This window comes from Astatotilapia calliptera, chromosome 23 (assembly GCF_964374335.1).
Source record: "Astatotilapia calliptera chromosome 23, fAstCal68.1, whole genome shotgun sequence".
Taxonomy (NCBI): Eukaryota; Metazoa; Chordata; class Actinopteri; order Cichliformes; family Cichlidae; genus Astatotilapia; species Astatotilapia calliptera.
In genome coordinates this window covers 46560277-46578551 of record NC_137443.1, presented here as the reverse complement: position 1 = coordinate 46578551, position 18275 = coordinate 46560277, and the positions used below count along the sequence as shown (strand labels likewise).

Genomic DNA, 18275 nt, shown 5'->3' with positions numbered 1-18275 from the left:
CTTTGTGTTTCCAGTCTTTATGCTAACCGTAGCGCTATGATGAAGCTTTTTACAAATCATACAGACAGCTTTTAATCATTTCCTCTAATCCTTGACCTGAAAGCAAATGAGCGTATTCCTCGAAGCTTTTCCTTGCTTCAAAGGTTGCTACCTCTCCGGTCTTAAATAAACTGTGAGTGCCTTAATGAGTAAATAAACTCTTATCATGTAAATGCATAATAATCCTTGAGATACCACATGATTTGACATAATTTTAGGTATTTCTATGAGAGAAGGGATTGGAGTGGTACATGTTTTTTAAGGGATTTTCATTGTCCCTTTTTTTTCTTTATTTAATAGTGCAACAACGAGCATTAGCAAAAGAAGTTAAAGATGGAAAGAAAAGTAAAGGAGAAAAACCTATGAGCGCAAAAACATAAAGAAGAAAAAAGATCATAATAGTATCTGGCATACTTTTCAGAGAGTATTAAAAAAAACAACAACATTCGTACACATTCGCACAATATATTCATATTCATATATATATGCATATAAAACACCAAAAAAACAGAGGAAGTTGATCACTGCCTGGCTTTTTATGGTCGATGCAGGCAGTGAACAATGTTTATCTTTTTTAGGCTGTTAGGAGCTGTGTGTCGAGAGGCTGTGTTGGCTCAGGGCGCGAGGCCATCACAGCCGGGCCACGTTCACGAGTCGCCGCCCAAAAGCACGAGGGAAGAGACGCTTCTGAACTGATGTACTGTACCTGAGCTCGACCCCGCGGGCGAGCTCTCCCATTCTGAAAGCATCCGCCTCCGTCTGGGCCTGCCACTTCTCCTGACTTTCTATTCTCTTCCCCTCAGGTGTGAGGACGTGCCCACAACCCTTAATGAACACTGCGGAAGGGAAGAGGATGGAGAATCAGGAGGTTTTGGGACTATCAAACATGACCGAGGTGGTTTGTTTTAACGGAGGGAAAGGGTGGGTGTTAGTTGTTGCAAGGGGATGGGGGGTTGTGGTGTGGAGAGAAGACGGATGGTGGTGTTGGGCTCTCTTGTCCTTATGAGTAGGAGGACGAGTTCTGGCCCTCCTTGGAGCGTGCCTCAGCCTCCAGATCCTGGTCATCCTTGGTCTTGATGTCCTGGTAATCGTGCGTGGAGGCGGCGCTCTTCAGATAGGCCCAGTTGGCCCCCAAAATCATCAGGTAGTGGATCTGAAGAGATACAAGATTTTTTCTTCATGTTCAAGCACAGGAACTAACTCCATACTACTACTACTACTTCTATTATTACATGCATTCAAAATGTGCTCAAAAACCTCTGCGTGCATGTTTTTGGTATGTCCTGTTACACCCTGTTTTACATCTGTGTGCCAAATCCCCAAGTGTCTCATCCCACACTACTGATTTGTGCCCACTGAAGTTTAGCGATGTCTAAATGTAGAAAACATCCAAATATATTAATAGAAACCAACCTGAGAACAATGAAAATGTTCCAGAGCAACATTACTGTACAAGCCAGTTTTCCTCAGTGACTTTTTTCTAGCATGTCTTTCCACCTTTTGTAACACATCAAAGTACACAGAGCTTCCAGCTGACCCTGTGCCAACATCTGGAGTACTGCTTAATGCTTTTTTTGAGCATCTCCATCTCCCTGGACTCAAAACAAAAAAGCCCACCTCCGCAGCAGAGTAAAACACTGACCCTTGGTGAGCGCATGCACAGAGGCGGGCTGCAGAAACCCATAGAAGGACATATGTGAGAGGCGGAGAGGTTGCCGTGGAAACAGATAATCATGCCATAGCAACATGCATATTTTGAGCGGCACACTACCGCATCGGTGGGATCATGAGGAGCTTACCAGTGCGATGACGGTGGCTCCGGCGCCGGCTAACGCAACGATGTAGAGGTGGTAGGACAAGTAGAACTGCGGGGAGAAAGAGAAGCTAGGTTAGTGAAGGGAGGAAAGGAGAGCGAGGGAATAAGGAAAAAAACAAAGGAGGTCAGCATCCTCTCACCTCACTGGTGTTACAAATCTCTCCCAGCGTGGCTCCGCAAGCTTTTCCTGGCGTGGCATTATAGGGAATAACACCTGCGGGATCAGAGAGATGAAACGTCACAGGACTGAGACAAGAAGCTTTTTCCTCCCCAGAGACTGTGTGATATGATTGAAGGCATTATGCATTAGGCGCAGATAAAGATTAAAGGAAACAGGGCTGCTGCTGGAAAAATGTGGGTCATTGTGAATCCCTTTTTCCTTTCTTTCTTTCTTTCTTTTTACTGTAGAATCACTTTAGGGGATTGCTGCTATAGGCTGCTATCTGTAAAAAACAAACTGTGTGCAGTTGCTTGTTTTAGCTTCTAAAACCTTTCCTCAATCACTCATCAGCTGGAGCTCCAAAACTGCTGACAATAATTTGACGACTGAGTAATTGGGGTTAATATTTCACACGCCGTGCTAGTGCAGCACCGCAGCCAATGAAGCATATGTGATCCTCATCCTACTTTGTAAGCGAGCCAGCTGTCTTTCAAATGTGGGTCACGTACTGTACGTTGGGCCATCAGACTGATGACCACACACGCAATCACAGGGGAGTGTTGCTGTGCTGTAACACTGCTTTGAGGTGGATTTTCATAGAGATCCAGTCACGCTCTCAATAATCTAAATGTATTCGTTTGACCTCTTCGTGCATAGACAATGACATTTAAAGTGGTTGGAGATGAATAGGTGGCGTTTATAAGGAGGGGAAAGCCTGAAAAATTGTTCCAGAGTTTTCTGCCTGCAGGTAACGCCTGTGTGGAAATGAGAGAGGAACCTGGATGTTTTTCCTATTTTGCTGCAGACTTTTTAAAGTTAGCCAGAATATTTCTTGATCAGGGGAATTTCTCCTGAACTTTAAAGACCGGTACCATGACAGATTTATTATTTTTTAAGACATCTTTTGAAGATGGTTTTAAAGTGAACTGATTAGCATGAAAGCAGGTTTCATCATCTAAATCTTTGGTCTGGTGCAGCAATGCCACAATTCTATTACATTTTATACAGCACTTTAAAATATTTTGTACAGATTTTCATAACCTATGATTTCCAAGTGTTGCATATCTTCTTGGATGTTTCCATACATACTATACTGTACATAGTAAACAGATACAGTGTATATATGTATATTTTTCATTGTGAGGTCGGCCATTTGCCTCAGGAAGAACCACTGTGTATACATTGTCAGTATGTGGTTTTACATGTGATTCGAAAAAAGAATAAAATAAGCCTAATAGGTTTAGGAGGAGGCAGTTTAGCTTTGTTATTCCTAATTTACATATAGCACATTTGAATAAACAAGCTCTCCTTCAGGCTGCATGTAGCCCTGCATATGAGCTAACATGAGTTTGGAGCAACAAGGAATGGTTGTTGAGTTACAAACGACAAATCATCTGTACATATTATTTGCAAACTGTTTATAACCAAGTAATGGAGGCCCACCTGTCTGGCAGGTACTACTCCTGCACAAACTGTGATGAAAATGTGTCAGCTGTGATAACATAAGGTGGGCAGAACAAGAGCTACAGGAAAAATATAAAGGGCAGACTGGCCTTGTTGACTGGAGAAGGAGGTAAGAAACAATGCTAGGGAACTGCAAAGCCTTACAGCAATGACTATTAGAATAAAAACCAGGCTTTCAAAGATTTATTGGTGCTAAGTGATTAATTTATTTTGACAGGCTGCATGTTTCAAAAACAACTAAATTGACAGATTTCTCATCGTCAGTATCTGAACATTTATTATTGTTCCAGTGCTAATTTATGTAAGATTTTTTAGCCTCTCAATACTAATGTTTATCCTTTATAGGGAAAACTATGATATTAGTACAGAAAGATACAAAATATCTCATAAAAGTTCAGAGAATTATGAGCTAGCCTATACCTAGCTAGCCAACCTAGCTCAAATGGGCTAATGTCAGCCAATTTCACTTATAAAATCTACGTATGCCACACATGTACGGTTCATTCAATCACCGAAAGAATGCATCAGACATAAACTTAACTAATACAGTTCACGTCATTTCTAAGTTACTGACCGTACTGCCTGACATCCACACAGATGGAGTCAGGAGAAGTGATGTTAGCATAGGGAGATTTCATGGTAGCACAGGTATTCCACATGTTAAAGAAGAGGAAAACCGGGATCGCCGTGAAGCCGAAGATGGCAAGGAAGGCCAGGAAGAGGATGTAGGTCAGGAACATGAACTGAGGAGAGGAGACAAGTGGAAATAAAGAGAAAAATTGTGATTTTATAAAAAAGAAAAGAATATTTTTTAAAGGCTGAGATTGTTTATACGGACACAAATCAGAGGCAAATCAGGGTTTACGCTAATGTTAGCCGACATCTGCAGCAATTAGAGTAATCAGGGTAGAAAGGACAAACAGTGCCAGAGTTACCCTGAAGGCTCGAGTGGGATTTTAAGCATTTGTGTATGTGCAAGTATTTGTTTATATCTGTCTTTGTCATGCGCACGTGCTCATAAACGTGTAAATGCGTGTGACTGGGTCTCTGAAATACTTGATGACCCTTATTCAGGCATGTAAAGCATACTGAAGGACCGTTTTCTGTTTGTTGTTTTAAGCCACTAAACTACTTTAAGCAGGAACATTTTAAAATACACATCAAAGTCATTAAGTCTCATTTGGAGGCTTTAATTTGAAGTCTAACTGGGTCAGTGGGTGTGATGATTTGCAGCTGCTTATGTGTGCGTGTGTGTATTTGTGTGTTCACATACGAAGGCGGTGATGCAGCGTCCACAGACGGTGGTCTTGAAGTCACTCTGCAGCTCCTTCTTGATGGCGCTGGTGGTGTAAAAGCCCTCAGCCAACAGGACGATGGCGTACACAAAGAAGAAGGAGCCAATGCCATAGATGATGTACTGAAAAATCTGAATCCTGAACAAAAACAGAGGCAAAGCAAGGAATTAGCTTTAAACATCAAGGTTATATGAACCTGCACCAATGAAACCCTAAGCTAATGTTTTATGCTGTTTAATGTTAGCTCGTGTAAGCTAAAACCCTTTTTATTTTATGTTTCATTTAACTACTTTTACCTTTTTTTAAAGAGATAAAGATCAAGATTATATTGTATTATATTGACTATCGTTGGGTAACCTTAGATAATAGTACCATTAGCTCATGGTGGTTCATCTTAGCTAATGTTAGATGCAGTTTTTGTGGCTAAAGTTGGTTAAGGTTAGACATTTGTGATACATAATTTAAATTTTACTTAAAATGTAGACTTTTGGGACAAAGGGATGTGATACAGAGCTGGATTAATTGGTCAGGAAGCTTTGTTGTGCTTAAAGAATTTTCTATCAGTCTGTCTTTTTCCTGACTAAATCATTGTAATAACTCAGGTTATGTTCTGAGTTTCAGTTTAAAATAGATTCAGATCGCACAGTTTCGCTGATTCTACTATCCACAACATGTTTTAAGTATAATATAAATACTCTACTGTAGGATATGTGCAGCTTCAGAATGAAGCTGAAGTGTAATGTTACAGCAGCAGAACGGCAGCACAGTGTCACTGGCATTTGAATGCAGCTGGTGAAGCAGACAATATATACATGTTTTAATACTTGGTTCTAATCTCTTGCTAAGTCTTTTCTCCACTGCTGGAACTGAAGCTAGAATATTAGATTAAAAAACGGATTAGGGTATTTATTTTCAAAAACACCTATTCAGGCAACTTAATAATAACTTTTCTTTTGTTAGACTACGGGACAGTAATGTTTAATGTTTATATTTAAAGTTTCACAGCTCTAACGTGCAGCCATCACGTAAGAAGGAAACAGCAGCGTTAAAATACATGAATTTAAGTTAAAATGTTTATTTTAATGCTCTGCACTAAATCCCAAGATTACGATAGATAAAGATCGAAATATGAATTTGTCTTTCTTTCTTTTTTATGTTCCTTATAAATTTTAATCACCACTTTATCATCATAATCTGACGACATCTCTGAGTGGACTAGACAGGGGATGACTTTGTCAGCACGAAGAGTCAGATGACACATGAAACACCCCTCTTATAGCCTCTGTAGGAATTATATCTCACTTATCTTAACTGCACTACTGTATAGCTCTGTGTAAATAATCATTCTGTACATTCGATATTTTTTAACCCTACAACTGTTTACAACTTGCATAGTTCCCATTTCTGTATAGCTGTATATCTCAGATTCTGTAAAGTTATTTATTTCATATTCTGTATAGTTTTTCATATTTATATCCTGTTCATATCCTGTACATAGCTTGTACTCACTACAGCCTGTACATACTTATAGTTATAGAATATTCACAACATCATACCGTGTACATTATAACATACCATAATAGACCCATTTCTGTAATATACTCACATATCTATATTATTGCTAATATATATTGTAATATATCTATATCACTAAAGCACTTCTGGATGGATGCAAACTGCATTTCGTTGCCCTGTACCTGTGCATGTGCAATGACAATAAAGTTGAATTCTATTCTATTCTATTATGTGTACAAGTAGAGAACAGGAAGCAGAAAGGAAGGCTTAACAGACCATGTTGATAACCATCGTACTGAAATCTGTTTTCTCTGACTAGAGTTTGAACTTTATGATGATATGTAGACTATAGTGAAAGGTAATCAAAGACAGTTCTATCCACTAACTTATGGTTTATGAGAGCTTTTGTTATATTTCGGATTATTTTTTTAACATGTTTAAACCAAAATACTAGGGGGATTTGTTAGAGGTTTCTTTTGTGGGGCACATTGATGAGAGTTGTTCGCCATATTGGACAAAATACAACCACTGGTTGCTGGGGAAAGGTTTGCATTCTCTGATTAGCTGGTGTTTGATTATCGGAGGCTGTAATTGGGAGAAATCCATCACAAAGAGTGTGCTGCACCAAAAAAAACCCTTGTTGCTACAGATTACTGCAAATGCATGTAGTTTGCATGAAAGACGGTGGCTGTTATGGCCCTCTGCAACCCCTACTCAACTCAACTTACAGTGGCAGTGCAAGATTCTCTGGGTGTTTCCAAGGCATAAATGTCTATTATCTACACCTGACAAGGTGTGAATAAAAACATGCCTGAGGTTGGCTTAGTGTAGATGCCACTTTTTGCCTTTTTGCTTTGCGTCATGGGCTTTACAGTTTCATGATCACTCAGTGAATTAGTTGGCAAGTGTTTGCAGACGGGTCATGTTCAACATAAACTCTGGGTGATCACAGCTAAAGGTAATCACGAGGAGGTTCTTGGGTTTTGCATCTCTTTGTGACCAATTTCACCTCGTGGCTGCGAGCAACCTGTAGCAAATATTTATGGAATTAACTTTTCCTTCTTCTTTCTTTGCTTAACCTTAACCTGGTTTACAAATCCAAAATAGTTTATGTCATGTGGTTAGCAGTCATATAACTGCAAAACCTGAATAAATGAAAACAGAACTATACGGTCCATCGACTCCTTTTCTTTGCTGATTATCCAGGTCAGCATTGTGGGCCTAACTTAAGTTAGATAAAGATTTCTGAATACCTGACATTACAGAGTGTATAAGCACCCCAAGATTTATATTTATGTCAGGATCCATTTTAAATATAATCACCAAAAAATATATTTCAGTCCTGTGGGAGAAGATTAGGGCCAAAAAAGGGGGTTGGGGCTGGATTTTTGTTTTCCAGATTTTAATCTCAGATCCCTTTTTCCCCCCTTTCAGTGGCCCTAATCCTCTTCCATACAATTCTAACCTTGACCTTTTAAGTAATAATTTTCTGACTGTTTCTAACATGACCAGTTTACCAGTTTAAGGGTTCTAAGTTATGGCACACAATGTGGTGGGTTCTTCTCAGCAGATCATTGCAAGCATAATATCAGTAAATTCTGGTCATACCAGTTTTTAAGTAAAAGAAGGGGAGTAAGTGAAATACAGTGACAGGACTTATCCATGTCTAATCTTTTCCATAAGTGACATGTGATAAAATCATAAGTAAGAGAACGCCTTAGTGATGAACTACACTTGGATTAGAAACTCAGTGGACTTACACCACAGTGAGGGTGGCGTGGTCGCTAGATACCCTGGAGAAGTGATTCTCCAGCATGGTCAGAGTCCCAGTCAGCGCTACGTGGCCACATCCGCAGAACAGAGCCACACCTATGAAGCAGAGGATGGTGGCCACCAGCGAGGCATAGGGCACCCCGCCCAGACACTTGATGCAGCACTCGAAACATCCTATAGGGGGAGACAAAGAGAGCCTGAGCCATAGGTGTTCTTTTGCATTTAGCTGCTAGAAAGCTTCAAAGACAGAAAGCTTTAAGGAAGGATACAAGAGCAAATAGGTCAGATTTGAAAGCACACACATGGCAAAATCGCAATTCAAATGTATGATTTTAATGATAGCAACGAAAGCTGACTGTGGCAACGTGACATCTCACATAGAGACTTGTTCGCCTCTGCTGATGACACTCAGCGCAACACTCGACGGGCCTTTTTGTCCACCGCTCTTTGATTTTTACTCAGGCAGAAACCTGCATGGATGTTTGCACTGCTGGGGCTGAATCAAGCGTGCACGCTTCAAGGGCTTTATGCTCATCTTTCAGAGCAGAACACCTCTCCATGTCGGGAATGTCGAGCGGCTAATCACGGCATCATTCACAGTAAGAGTGTGTTCACTTTGAGCTAAATATTACATGTAAGCTGTGCTACTGTACATGCTGTACACGCTCAAATCTTAAAACTACTTAGTTTTTTTCTTTGTTATGACCAACTTGCAAGATTAACTCATGACCTAATCTACATGGGTTTAAAATAAATTCCTATGAGCTACGTTATTTTTGTAGACCAGAATGATTACAACAGATTTGGAGTTCTTATGCTTTAAGTATTTGGGATTTCTATGCAACAAGAAATTGACAAATTGGACATTTTCTTAGGGCAGGCGGAAAACGACTGAGATTTGCCTGTGCCCGTGTGCATATTTTCCAGCTTTCTGCAGCTGATTTTGCCTTTTTTCAGAAGTCAAAAGAGAGTGATGAATAATTTAAAATTATCCCTTGTGCACGAGCAGTTTCTACACAGTGATGATGATGAATTAGTAAATTTGTTTTCCATTAACCGCAGCAGTGTGTGAGGCTCCCTGCATGAGTTATGGGCTTGGGAGATACAGGTGCTGCAAACACTGTGCACCCTGCTGCCTCTGCTCCCTCTCACAATCAAGAGGATAAGGACTGATGATGAAGAGGGCAAATAAAACACTGTGTTGAGCTCGAGAGTTCGAATCTTAATAACTCCTCGAATAAACCACGAAGTTACTCAGGAAAAAAGACAAAATGAAATGTCTTGTGCGTGCCACTTTGCTGTTTCCATGACAACCCGCTCCAACCGGAAGCTTTGAAGCATCATAATTTTATTTTCAGAAGTTTGTTCAATTCAGACATTCCTGTATGTGAAACCTTGGAAATGTGATTTATCACATTACGCGTGTTTCAGAACCTGCACATGAAGGTCTGCAGAGATCGGACGATCTATAGCTGACAGCCCCTGCTACTAAAGTTGATAGCGAGCATTAGAGAATAACACCCTTCGTGCTAGTCGCAGCTCTTTAATGCATCTGACAGTTGATTCTATCAGAACATGAAATTCACTTCAACATCCACACAAGCCGGCGCTAAGACTCTCTGACAGCTTCTATCAACGTCAAGCTCAATCAATAGACTCTGGCAGGTGATGACACGAGGTGATAGCCTCCCACACAAAGCAATTAAACCGCACACTTGAATGCGTGCATACGCAGAAAGACACAAGACCATCTCAAGGTTGGCCGGAAGGGAAGAAAGTTTCACCAAAATGCAACAAGAGTGTCATTTTATAGTGAAAAAACCTTCTCTGCCACTACACAGTAGAGAGCATGGTAGGGTTGTAAGCTTGTGGACACTCGTTATTGATGAGCTTAAAGGAGCAGATTGGATTTCAGCCTCCCCGGGGGAAAGAATCATCAATAAAATTACTGCTGGGAGAAAATATACTCCACCATGCTGAAGCTAAATGTGGCGATTATTACCTTTTAAATTTAGTTATCACATTATATGTTCCCATTTAATTAAGTCACTTATATAATAAGCTAATTAACTTATAAATAACTTGACAAAGGAAAAACAACAATAGCACTTTGCTTCCTGAAATAGACCGGGGATTAGCTTTGACTTCCACGACCTGAATATTATAAATTGTGTTTTATTCATCCATGCAGTGGTGCAGCCAGATGGTAATGCTTATCTTTTGGATATTAATTTGTTCCAGACTTAAATTATTTAACAAGAGTGGATGATGCTAACCGATGTGACATGTGCTGGTGACTACTGGTGATCCCTTATATGCTTTCTTCACACCAAATCTTACTTGATTAATGCTTTAGTTGATAACCAAATGCCTTCAAAGCTAACATTTTAGCTTCCTCAGATTTCTTCAGGGTTTAGTTCTAAACCAAAACCAAAAGTTGACCTGCTTACACACTACACTGTGACTACTGTAAATGTTAGAATTTGAACCAGCCAGGCTTCAGTATGTTATCGTAGTTTGCTGTTGTTAGTATTGATTATTAGCAAAGATTAGCATGCTAACACGCTAAACTGCTGGGGAAAAGGTTTTCCTGCTGAACACGGGAATGTCACATTGACATGAGAATTTGTGTTTGCAGCTGATGAAGCAAACTTTCACTACCAGAAACATGATTTGTTCTATGCACAAGTATAAAAATGTGCACTTCCTGTCACTGTTACAGTTTAAAAGGAATTTTTCTTCTTGCGGAATTTAGAGTAAAAATCTCAACTGTAGAAACTAATAAAGGAAAAGCTTGCAAGCATCATTTTTAACCGTTACATATCTCTCTGTTATTGAAGGGTCTTTACCTTACAGTTTAAAGCACCTTTAGGCAACTGTTTTTATGATATATAAATAAAATTAAATTGAATTTAATTACATATCCTTACATATACGTAATGACAAAAAATGTTTAGTGTGACTTTTATTCCACCCCTTGAATAATTATAAAAAAGATTATATACATACATATATTTTCACAATTTAATAAACAGCATTACTTTACAAAGCTTACACACATTTTTAAACAACTTCTGAAATAGATTTTATGCACAGACGTCACACAGTTTTTTGTTTTTCTCTGATCTAAAAAGAAATGTTCACTCTGGTCAATGCCCATGTCCCTCTTTAAAAGCTCAGAGTCTACATCTGCGTGAACATAACTGAACCATAAGTCTAAGATGCAACTGCTCCCCTCCAAAGAGTGTTGCTGTTGATGAAGACTCTACGTTGCATAACGCAGCGGAGCCTCGTTGCGTAATAGATCCAAATCCTATTAATGTTAATGAAGAAAACGGGCTGATGGAGAAGTTCAGCTGATAAGGCTGGATGGCTCTAAACTCCTGAGCCCAGAAGCAGGCCAGGCCTCAGGGGGCCTGCAATGGAGTCGGTGGTCGATACAATGACAACCAGGAGGTTTAAAAGCTGCTCTCGGCTGACACTTCATCCTGCTATAAAACGTCTGTGTCAACAGGCAATTTAGTGTGCAAGTCTTCTGACCTTTCTTTCTTTTTCTTTAATTTGGAAAAGAGAATAAAACCAAAAGAGACGTGATAACCCTGCTTTTTCAAATGCAAATCAAGAACTTCCGGGAGATATTATCGTCCAGGTCTATTCATGGATGTGACCGAGGTGACTTTGTTCATTTAAGGCAAATCCTGAGATAGCGTGATTGGATTTTAAGGCTTATATTCTGCTGTTAACTCTGTATTTTCCTTGGCTCCATGCAGCGTCATGGATGAATTCATAGGTTTCTTTAAACACTGGTCAGGCCGCTTCTTCTGGTCTGCCTCTGGCTATGACTGTTTGTCAGCCTCAGTTTAAAACTGCGCTAATGGGAAACAGACAGGCCAGAGTGGTCAGCTCAAGCCAGCCCTAATGGAAATCAATGGGCTATTCATTAGAGTAGAATTTAGGTGAAACACCGAGGCTGGCCCATCTCTCTTGGTTTATAGCTCGCTGCATCTATCTCTGCCTTCTTCTCTGCTCTTCGACTGAAATATGACTGCACGCCCATGCAGCACTTACAGTGAGCCAGCTGGAGTTAATCGCTGAGACAATATGTTACGCTCCCGCTACGATGCTGCATCATATATCACCTCAACAATCTCACACCAAGGACGACGCATCAGTTTGTGGGGACGTTTCACAGGCTGTCTGTGAAGGTGCCCCACCAATAAGTCAGAACAAAAGACTTTCTGCTAATATTGTCAAACAACAGAGCAGCAAATAATATGACAGTCAAAGCTGCCACTGAGGATTAACATCCCCCTACTGTTAAAAAGCTTGTTTTCCTTCCAAGTGAGCTGCTTCGGCCTACAGTGCAAAACTATACATTTGTGGCTGCTGGTAAGAGTTAAGAGAAAGGATGATAACAGACGCCTGCTCTTTTTGCTTTCTGCACAGAGCGAAGGCTAAAGACACAGGGATAGAATAAAAGAGTTGAAGGCAGCATAAAGTCAGGAGTTTCAGAAAAAAAAGGAAAAGGGTGAATGGAGATGAAGAGCGGCAACAAGATGGATAAAAGCAAGCAGAGGAACAAAGGGATGAGTAAGAAAAAGGAAAGAGAGAAGGAGGTGAAGAAAGGGAACGCGAGAGAGAAACAACAGAGAGAAGAATGAGAAAGAGTAAGTGAAAAGCAGTTCTTGGCCCCAGGGCCGCAAATGGCAGTTGCCATAGCAACGTGTTACCCGCGACCCAGTTCAGCGGTAGCGTAGTCCTTAGCAGCCGCTGCGCTCTTCTCACACGTACACTCAGAGTGATGTAGCCTGAATCAAAACCCAGAGATCGGTGCTTAATGGAAGTCAAAACAAAAATAACAACCAGCTGCAGGACGTTAAAGCAACTGGAGCTATAACACAGGAAATACGGAGGGAAGGCAATCTGGTTTACTCTAAAGTCGCTTTTTGGGAACTGGGTCAAACAGAAATTGCAAGTAAGAATAGTATACTGTTAGTACATGCCACAAAAAGCCACATAGACTGCTGATGTGGAAGTATCGTGCCCCACTCACACATGTTATAACTTGTAACTATTATAACTACTGACCATGATAAGCTTTCATGGTCTGAAGTTACACCTTTCATTAAGTGATGCAGGAAATTCAGCTAACAGATGCTTCACCAGGAACTAGTTAAAGCTTAGTTTTCTGAAGTGGACGTACGTGAGATGCTCGTCTATATTCATGTGTATTAATGACAGTGAGTGAAAGCTGGCAAGCCCCCAGTTTAGAAAAGCACGAGCTGCAGCAGTAGATGTGCAGCCTTAAAGAGTATTTTAAGATTTTGAACATTTTCACAGTTTTGCAGTCTCTTATGAAGGGAAACTGAAGCCATTATGTTCTCCAAAGATGTCTCTGACCAAAACAGCGCCTTTTCTCCAACAAATCATGGGAGTTGACAGTCAGCTGCTACATCTGTTTGTGTTACAGCGGGACATTAATGTGGATTCATTCGAACTATTTCACTATTTCAGCACATCCTTAAATCGGATACTTGTGAGGTAAAAGTGCCTCTATCATCACGAAAAGCTTGAAAGCTGGTGATGTAAAAACTTCCACTACCCACCATTTGCCTACTGTCAGTGTAAAGCAATGCAAATATTTTAAAAGTGGCATACAATCCAAAGTGGGGCACACCTACCACCATCAACTGCAGCTAACACAGCAATCAACAGGAGGTTTCTGGTGCAGCACCAACAATAACCAGCAAAGAGTTGCCAACTGGTAATACACCAAGAGTACACATTTTCCCCAAGGAACCACAGGTTATGAGGGTTTCACCAGCTGGTCGCTAGGCCCGTGTGGCTGAGGCCTTAAATATTTAACAACAGTGGCATTTCTTCATCCTCATTTCAGGTTTTCTGAACAGTTAGCCTTGTTTTAGAACCAAAGCCTTATTTTTTTCATCAAATTCAAACCCAAGTCTTATTGGACAAGAGAGCCTTTGAGGCTCTTTGACTGGATAAATGAGGCCTGGCACGCAATGGATGTGGTTGGAGACAGAAGCTGTCACAGATTGCTGACATCTTTTGTGATTACGCTCCGCTTCCTGTCAATCACCTGACACCCACGACACAAAATGAAGAGCGTTTGCTATGAAATAATCCCTCGAATACACTTCGCATTATAAACTTTGTCACATTTTGTAGCATTTGGTTTTAATAACAGACATCTAAGTAGGTATGAAGGGAAAAATAACTGAGGTCAATATATCATTGTTTTCTCAGTCGGTAGCAGGATCTGCTAATGTCTAGTTAATATTGCCTTGATTTATGCACTATATTTCTCTGGCTACATCGATTTCTGTGCTTCTATAAATCAGATTTAAATATAAACTGAGAGTAAAGGTGTCCCACTGTCCTGATAGTTAATGATTTGCCATAAACCTAGTGGCACAGCATGATTATCGCCAACTGTGAGTGCGCACAGTGCATCTGCCAGGAATAACAGCGTTATTAAAGCTTTGTGAATATTTCAGTGGCCGATCTGGCCACTGCCTGAGGCTCCATTCAAATTTAGAAGTGTTGTATTCATTATGGGGCAATTTCCTCACAGTGCATTATGGGTAGTTTCCCACAAGAGAGAAGAGAGTGGGAAAGGTGTGGGAAAGTGAAGGAAGAAAAAAGAGATGGGAGGGGGGGATGGATGACTGCGCCTCCTCTGGTGGAAATAAAAAAAAAGCCCCATCTGCTCAATGGCTGCAGACTCCCGGCACAGCCACGCACAAACTACAGCTTGGGAGATTTCCATTGTTCCACTTTGTGGAGAGGGATAAAATGTTCTTCAGAGCTTCTTCAAAACTGCAAAAGAGAACATCAAAAGCGCAGCATTACGAAGTTCAATTCGCTTTTTCTCAGTATTTTCTTTAACCAGTTTTTTCCACCAACATTATTCACTAAATCTGGGAACACGGCTACATCACCGCAACAAAAAAGAAACATGAACAGTTGGATAATCAGCCTGGTTGTAAGGAAGCCAACAGCTAGGCCAGATTATGCACATTGGCACAAAGTTGCAAACGCTGATTGGTTGCAACCATTGTGATGTGCCAGTAATGTTCTGGGTAAACATTTTAATAATTCTGACTATACAATGTTAGAAAAAAATTACCGTGAGAAATTCCTGGAGCCCAGACAGTTTTCTACAAAGGATCTGTCTACACAACAGCAGCAATGTCAGTCCTTTCAGTGTCTACCTGTGATTGAATCAAGCACAGTGCTCGGTGTAGGCCATATGCATTTTGTCTGAAGCCATTTAAGTGGTTATGCAGATAAAAATGTTAAAAAGCAGAATTTAGGGTATATTTCTTGCACTTTTAGCAACTGGACTGATCAAAAAGACAGCAGATGATAAGCTGTCGTGGTCCTGAATCTAAAGATAATCAGTATACTGTGGCGTAGATGCAAATAGAAGCCAAAACAATTACTCACTGCAATTAATTTTAATCAAATTTGACTAATATACTATAAACAGGACTATCTGCATTCTCTCATCTCTGTAATAAAAAAATAATTATCTCACGGATTATCTGGCAGGTTATTAGCACATGCACAGTTGCTGTATCTGCATGATTCGTCAGATGCGTCTTCTGCAGACCGTTCTGTGCAAAGAAACAACACGAGAATACTCATTTTGTTTTATTTTCTTTAGATTTTCTCCTCATTTTGCCTCCATCTGTCAAACGACACTTTGAAGTTGTTTTCGGTCGCTTTTCAGAACAATAAGAAACAAAGCAGCACATAATGGTTTGCCCGCAAAAAGCCTGTAATTCACTCAAAAAGTTTCACTTATTGCTCAAAAGAAAACATTTGTTTCCGTGAACAAATCAGTGTCAGAACCTTGACAAATGTACCATCCTGTCAGTGCAACAGAGTTTAAGTGTGTGGTGGTTAGAGCCACTGCCAAAGCAAACAGGTCCTGGTTTCAACCCCAGGCTGGGCTTTCCGTGTTGAGGTTGCATGTTCTCTCTGTGCTTTTGTGGGCACAAATCCTCTAGCTTCCTCCCACAGTCCAAAAACATGTGTGGGTCAAGTGGTGTTTCTAAATTGGGTGAGCATAAATGTCTGTCAGACTGGCAACCCGTCTTTCCACCCCTTGACAGCTGGGGTGGACTCCAGCTCCCCTGCAGCTCTGAACTGGAAAATGGATGGATAGGGCTTTTCTGATGAGGGGTTTCGTCTTAAATTAGCAAGAAGTTACATATCACCTGTGTGTGGTAGAGCAACTATTAGACATCTTTCATTTTTGTTTTTTTCTTTTCAGCATCCCGATGACTTGGTCACATCAGGTCATGTTTGCAGAAAAACAAAATATGCAACTGGCTTAATCATTGTGCGTTAATGGACTTACCCAGAAGATGTCTGAGTACGTTCAACTGAGAAGGACATGAACTTTCATATGTGGAAAGTGTGGACTCCTCACAAGCATTTGCATTTAGTTCAAAGGAATGATAAGTTCCTGATGTTGGAGATAGTTTCTGATCTTTTGATTTCTGTTCTGAGGAATATACCAGCTTGTAGCTGATTAAAAGGACATGCTGGGGTTTTTTTTGCTGTTTTATTTCCCACGGTACATAACTGACCCAAATCTTGTGTTTGTGAGAAACCCTTGGCTGATTTTGCAGAATTACGAAGGGCCACAGGGTCAGCATCTGCCCGGGCGTAACTGAGCTTGATGGAACGTGCGACGCTCAAATCCCGTTCTCGGCACTCCGCTGCGTGATCAATACTTTTTTATCCTGCTGATCTGTGCCGTGTTCATTCCCCTGCAAAGCTCTCTCTCTCTTTCAGCAGTCAATCTGAGCTAAACGCTGCCAGCTGGGAGAGAGAGGGAGAAGCAAGTCCCAAGACACACATAGCAAACACACTTACCCATGTTAAAATAAATTCTACAGAAATGCCTACACAGATGGGGCGCACATGAGAGCGGATGCTCACACAGATGTAGAGCAAAACACACAAACTGTCAAAATCAGCTTGTTGCCAGTTTGCATCCAAACCACCACGGTTGACACTGACGCTTCCAAAAAGGGGACACGCCAAGAACAAAAATAATGAGCAGCATGAAGTTTAGGACCCCTGATTTATCTTCAGGCAGTCACGTCATTTGGAGCGTTTCATCGCACAATATGATGAAAGAACACTGTATTCCTCTGGGGCTATTTGGCATAATGAGGCGAGTGCAATTAACATGCACAGCACTAAAGGAGTTCATTTAAAAGCACCTGCCTTAAGCGTGCAGTGACACGATTTAAAGCCTGATGGCAGATAGTTCACTGACCTCATACCCTGTGTGAAAACTACTTAAACCGCTCTCCATTGTCTCCTATCGTCTCGTATGCAGAGGCAGGGTCACCTGTCCTGAGCCACCGTCTGCTGGCTCAGTGGAGCGCAGTCAAAGCTATTACTTTGAGTCTTGTTCCACCAAAATGTAAAATGGCCCCTCTGGCCAGAAGTGCGGTGCCATTGGAGTGAATGGCTCAGCGGTTACGCAACCAACTTGGCTAATGTCACTTTCCCTGAGACGTCAAAGAAGTCAGTGGCCCTCCCCTGGCCCATTCGCCTCTCCTCCAACTCGATGTGATCATGGAGATTCACTTTCAGCCGCCTCAGGGACTCTGCACGTTAAGTCTGTGTGTGTGGCACAAAAGCACCACTGAGCATGAACTTTAAAACATGAGCTACAAGTCTCATTTAGTATAACACAAAAGCACGTTCTGCGGTGGCTGACTTCACATAGTTACATCTCTTATACATATAAAAAGAAAAGGCTACGAGATGAATCGTACATAAAAAAGCAGGACTGAGACTCTTGCCTGAAATCGAGCCACAGAATGACCTACACGTAACTCCGGCGAGTCACTTGTTGATGTCAGCTGTGGCTAATGATCACAAGCGCTAATCGGCGTCAGGAATTTTATTAGGTATGGATGAGAGAAGCAGATTGGACATCAGTGGGTGATGGACGGGGGCCAGAGGAGGTTGGCATCACTCAGGAACAAGACATGCTGCGCCAACCTGCCACTTGCTGCTAGTCATACACTCACTGCAGTCTGGGATTCAAACATAGATGCAGCGTTGGAGGGTGATGTGTTCAGATTACAGTTTTTTTGCACTAGCAGGGGTATGTGTTTCCAAATTCTAGCAATCTGTTGCTTCTTGCTAGGGCAACACA

At 41.1% G+C, this 18275-nt stretch overlaps 1 protein-coding gene across 2 annotated transcripts in view; it reads right to left on the bottom strand.

The window, feature by feature from the left end:
* Positions 1-291: 291 nt before the first annotated feature.
* Positions 292-18275, bottom strand: part of LOC145424053 (neuronal membrane glycoprotein M6-b-like) — a 47900-nt gene continuing 29916 nt past the window's right edge. For both annotated transcript variants that reach the window (XM_080296842.1, XM_080296841.1), the window contains exons 2-7: positions 8050-8236; positions 4753-4912; positions 4054-4222; positions 1996-2069; positions 1839-1904; positions 292-1192 (exon numbers count right to left, since the gene is read on the bottom strand). In XM_080296842.1, coding sequence (XP_080152968.1) covers positions 1040-1192; positions 1839-1904; positions 1996-2069; positions 4054-4222; positions 4753-4912; positions 8050-8236 — 809 coding nt within the window. In that variant the 3' untranslated portion in view covers positions 292-1039. The remainder of the gene's footprint in view (positions 1193-1838; positions 1905-1995; positions 2070-4053; positions 4223-4752; positions 4913-8049; positions 8237-18275) is intronic.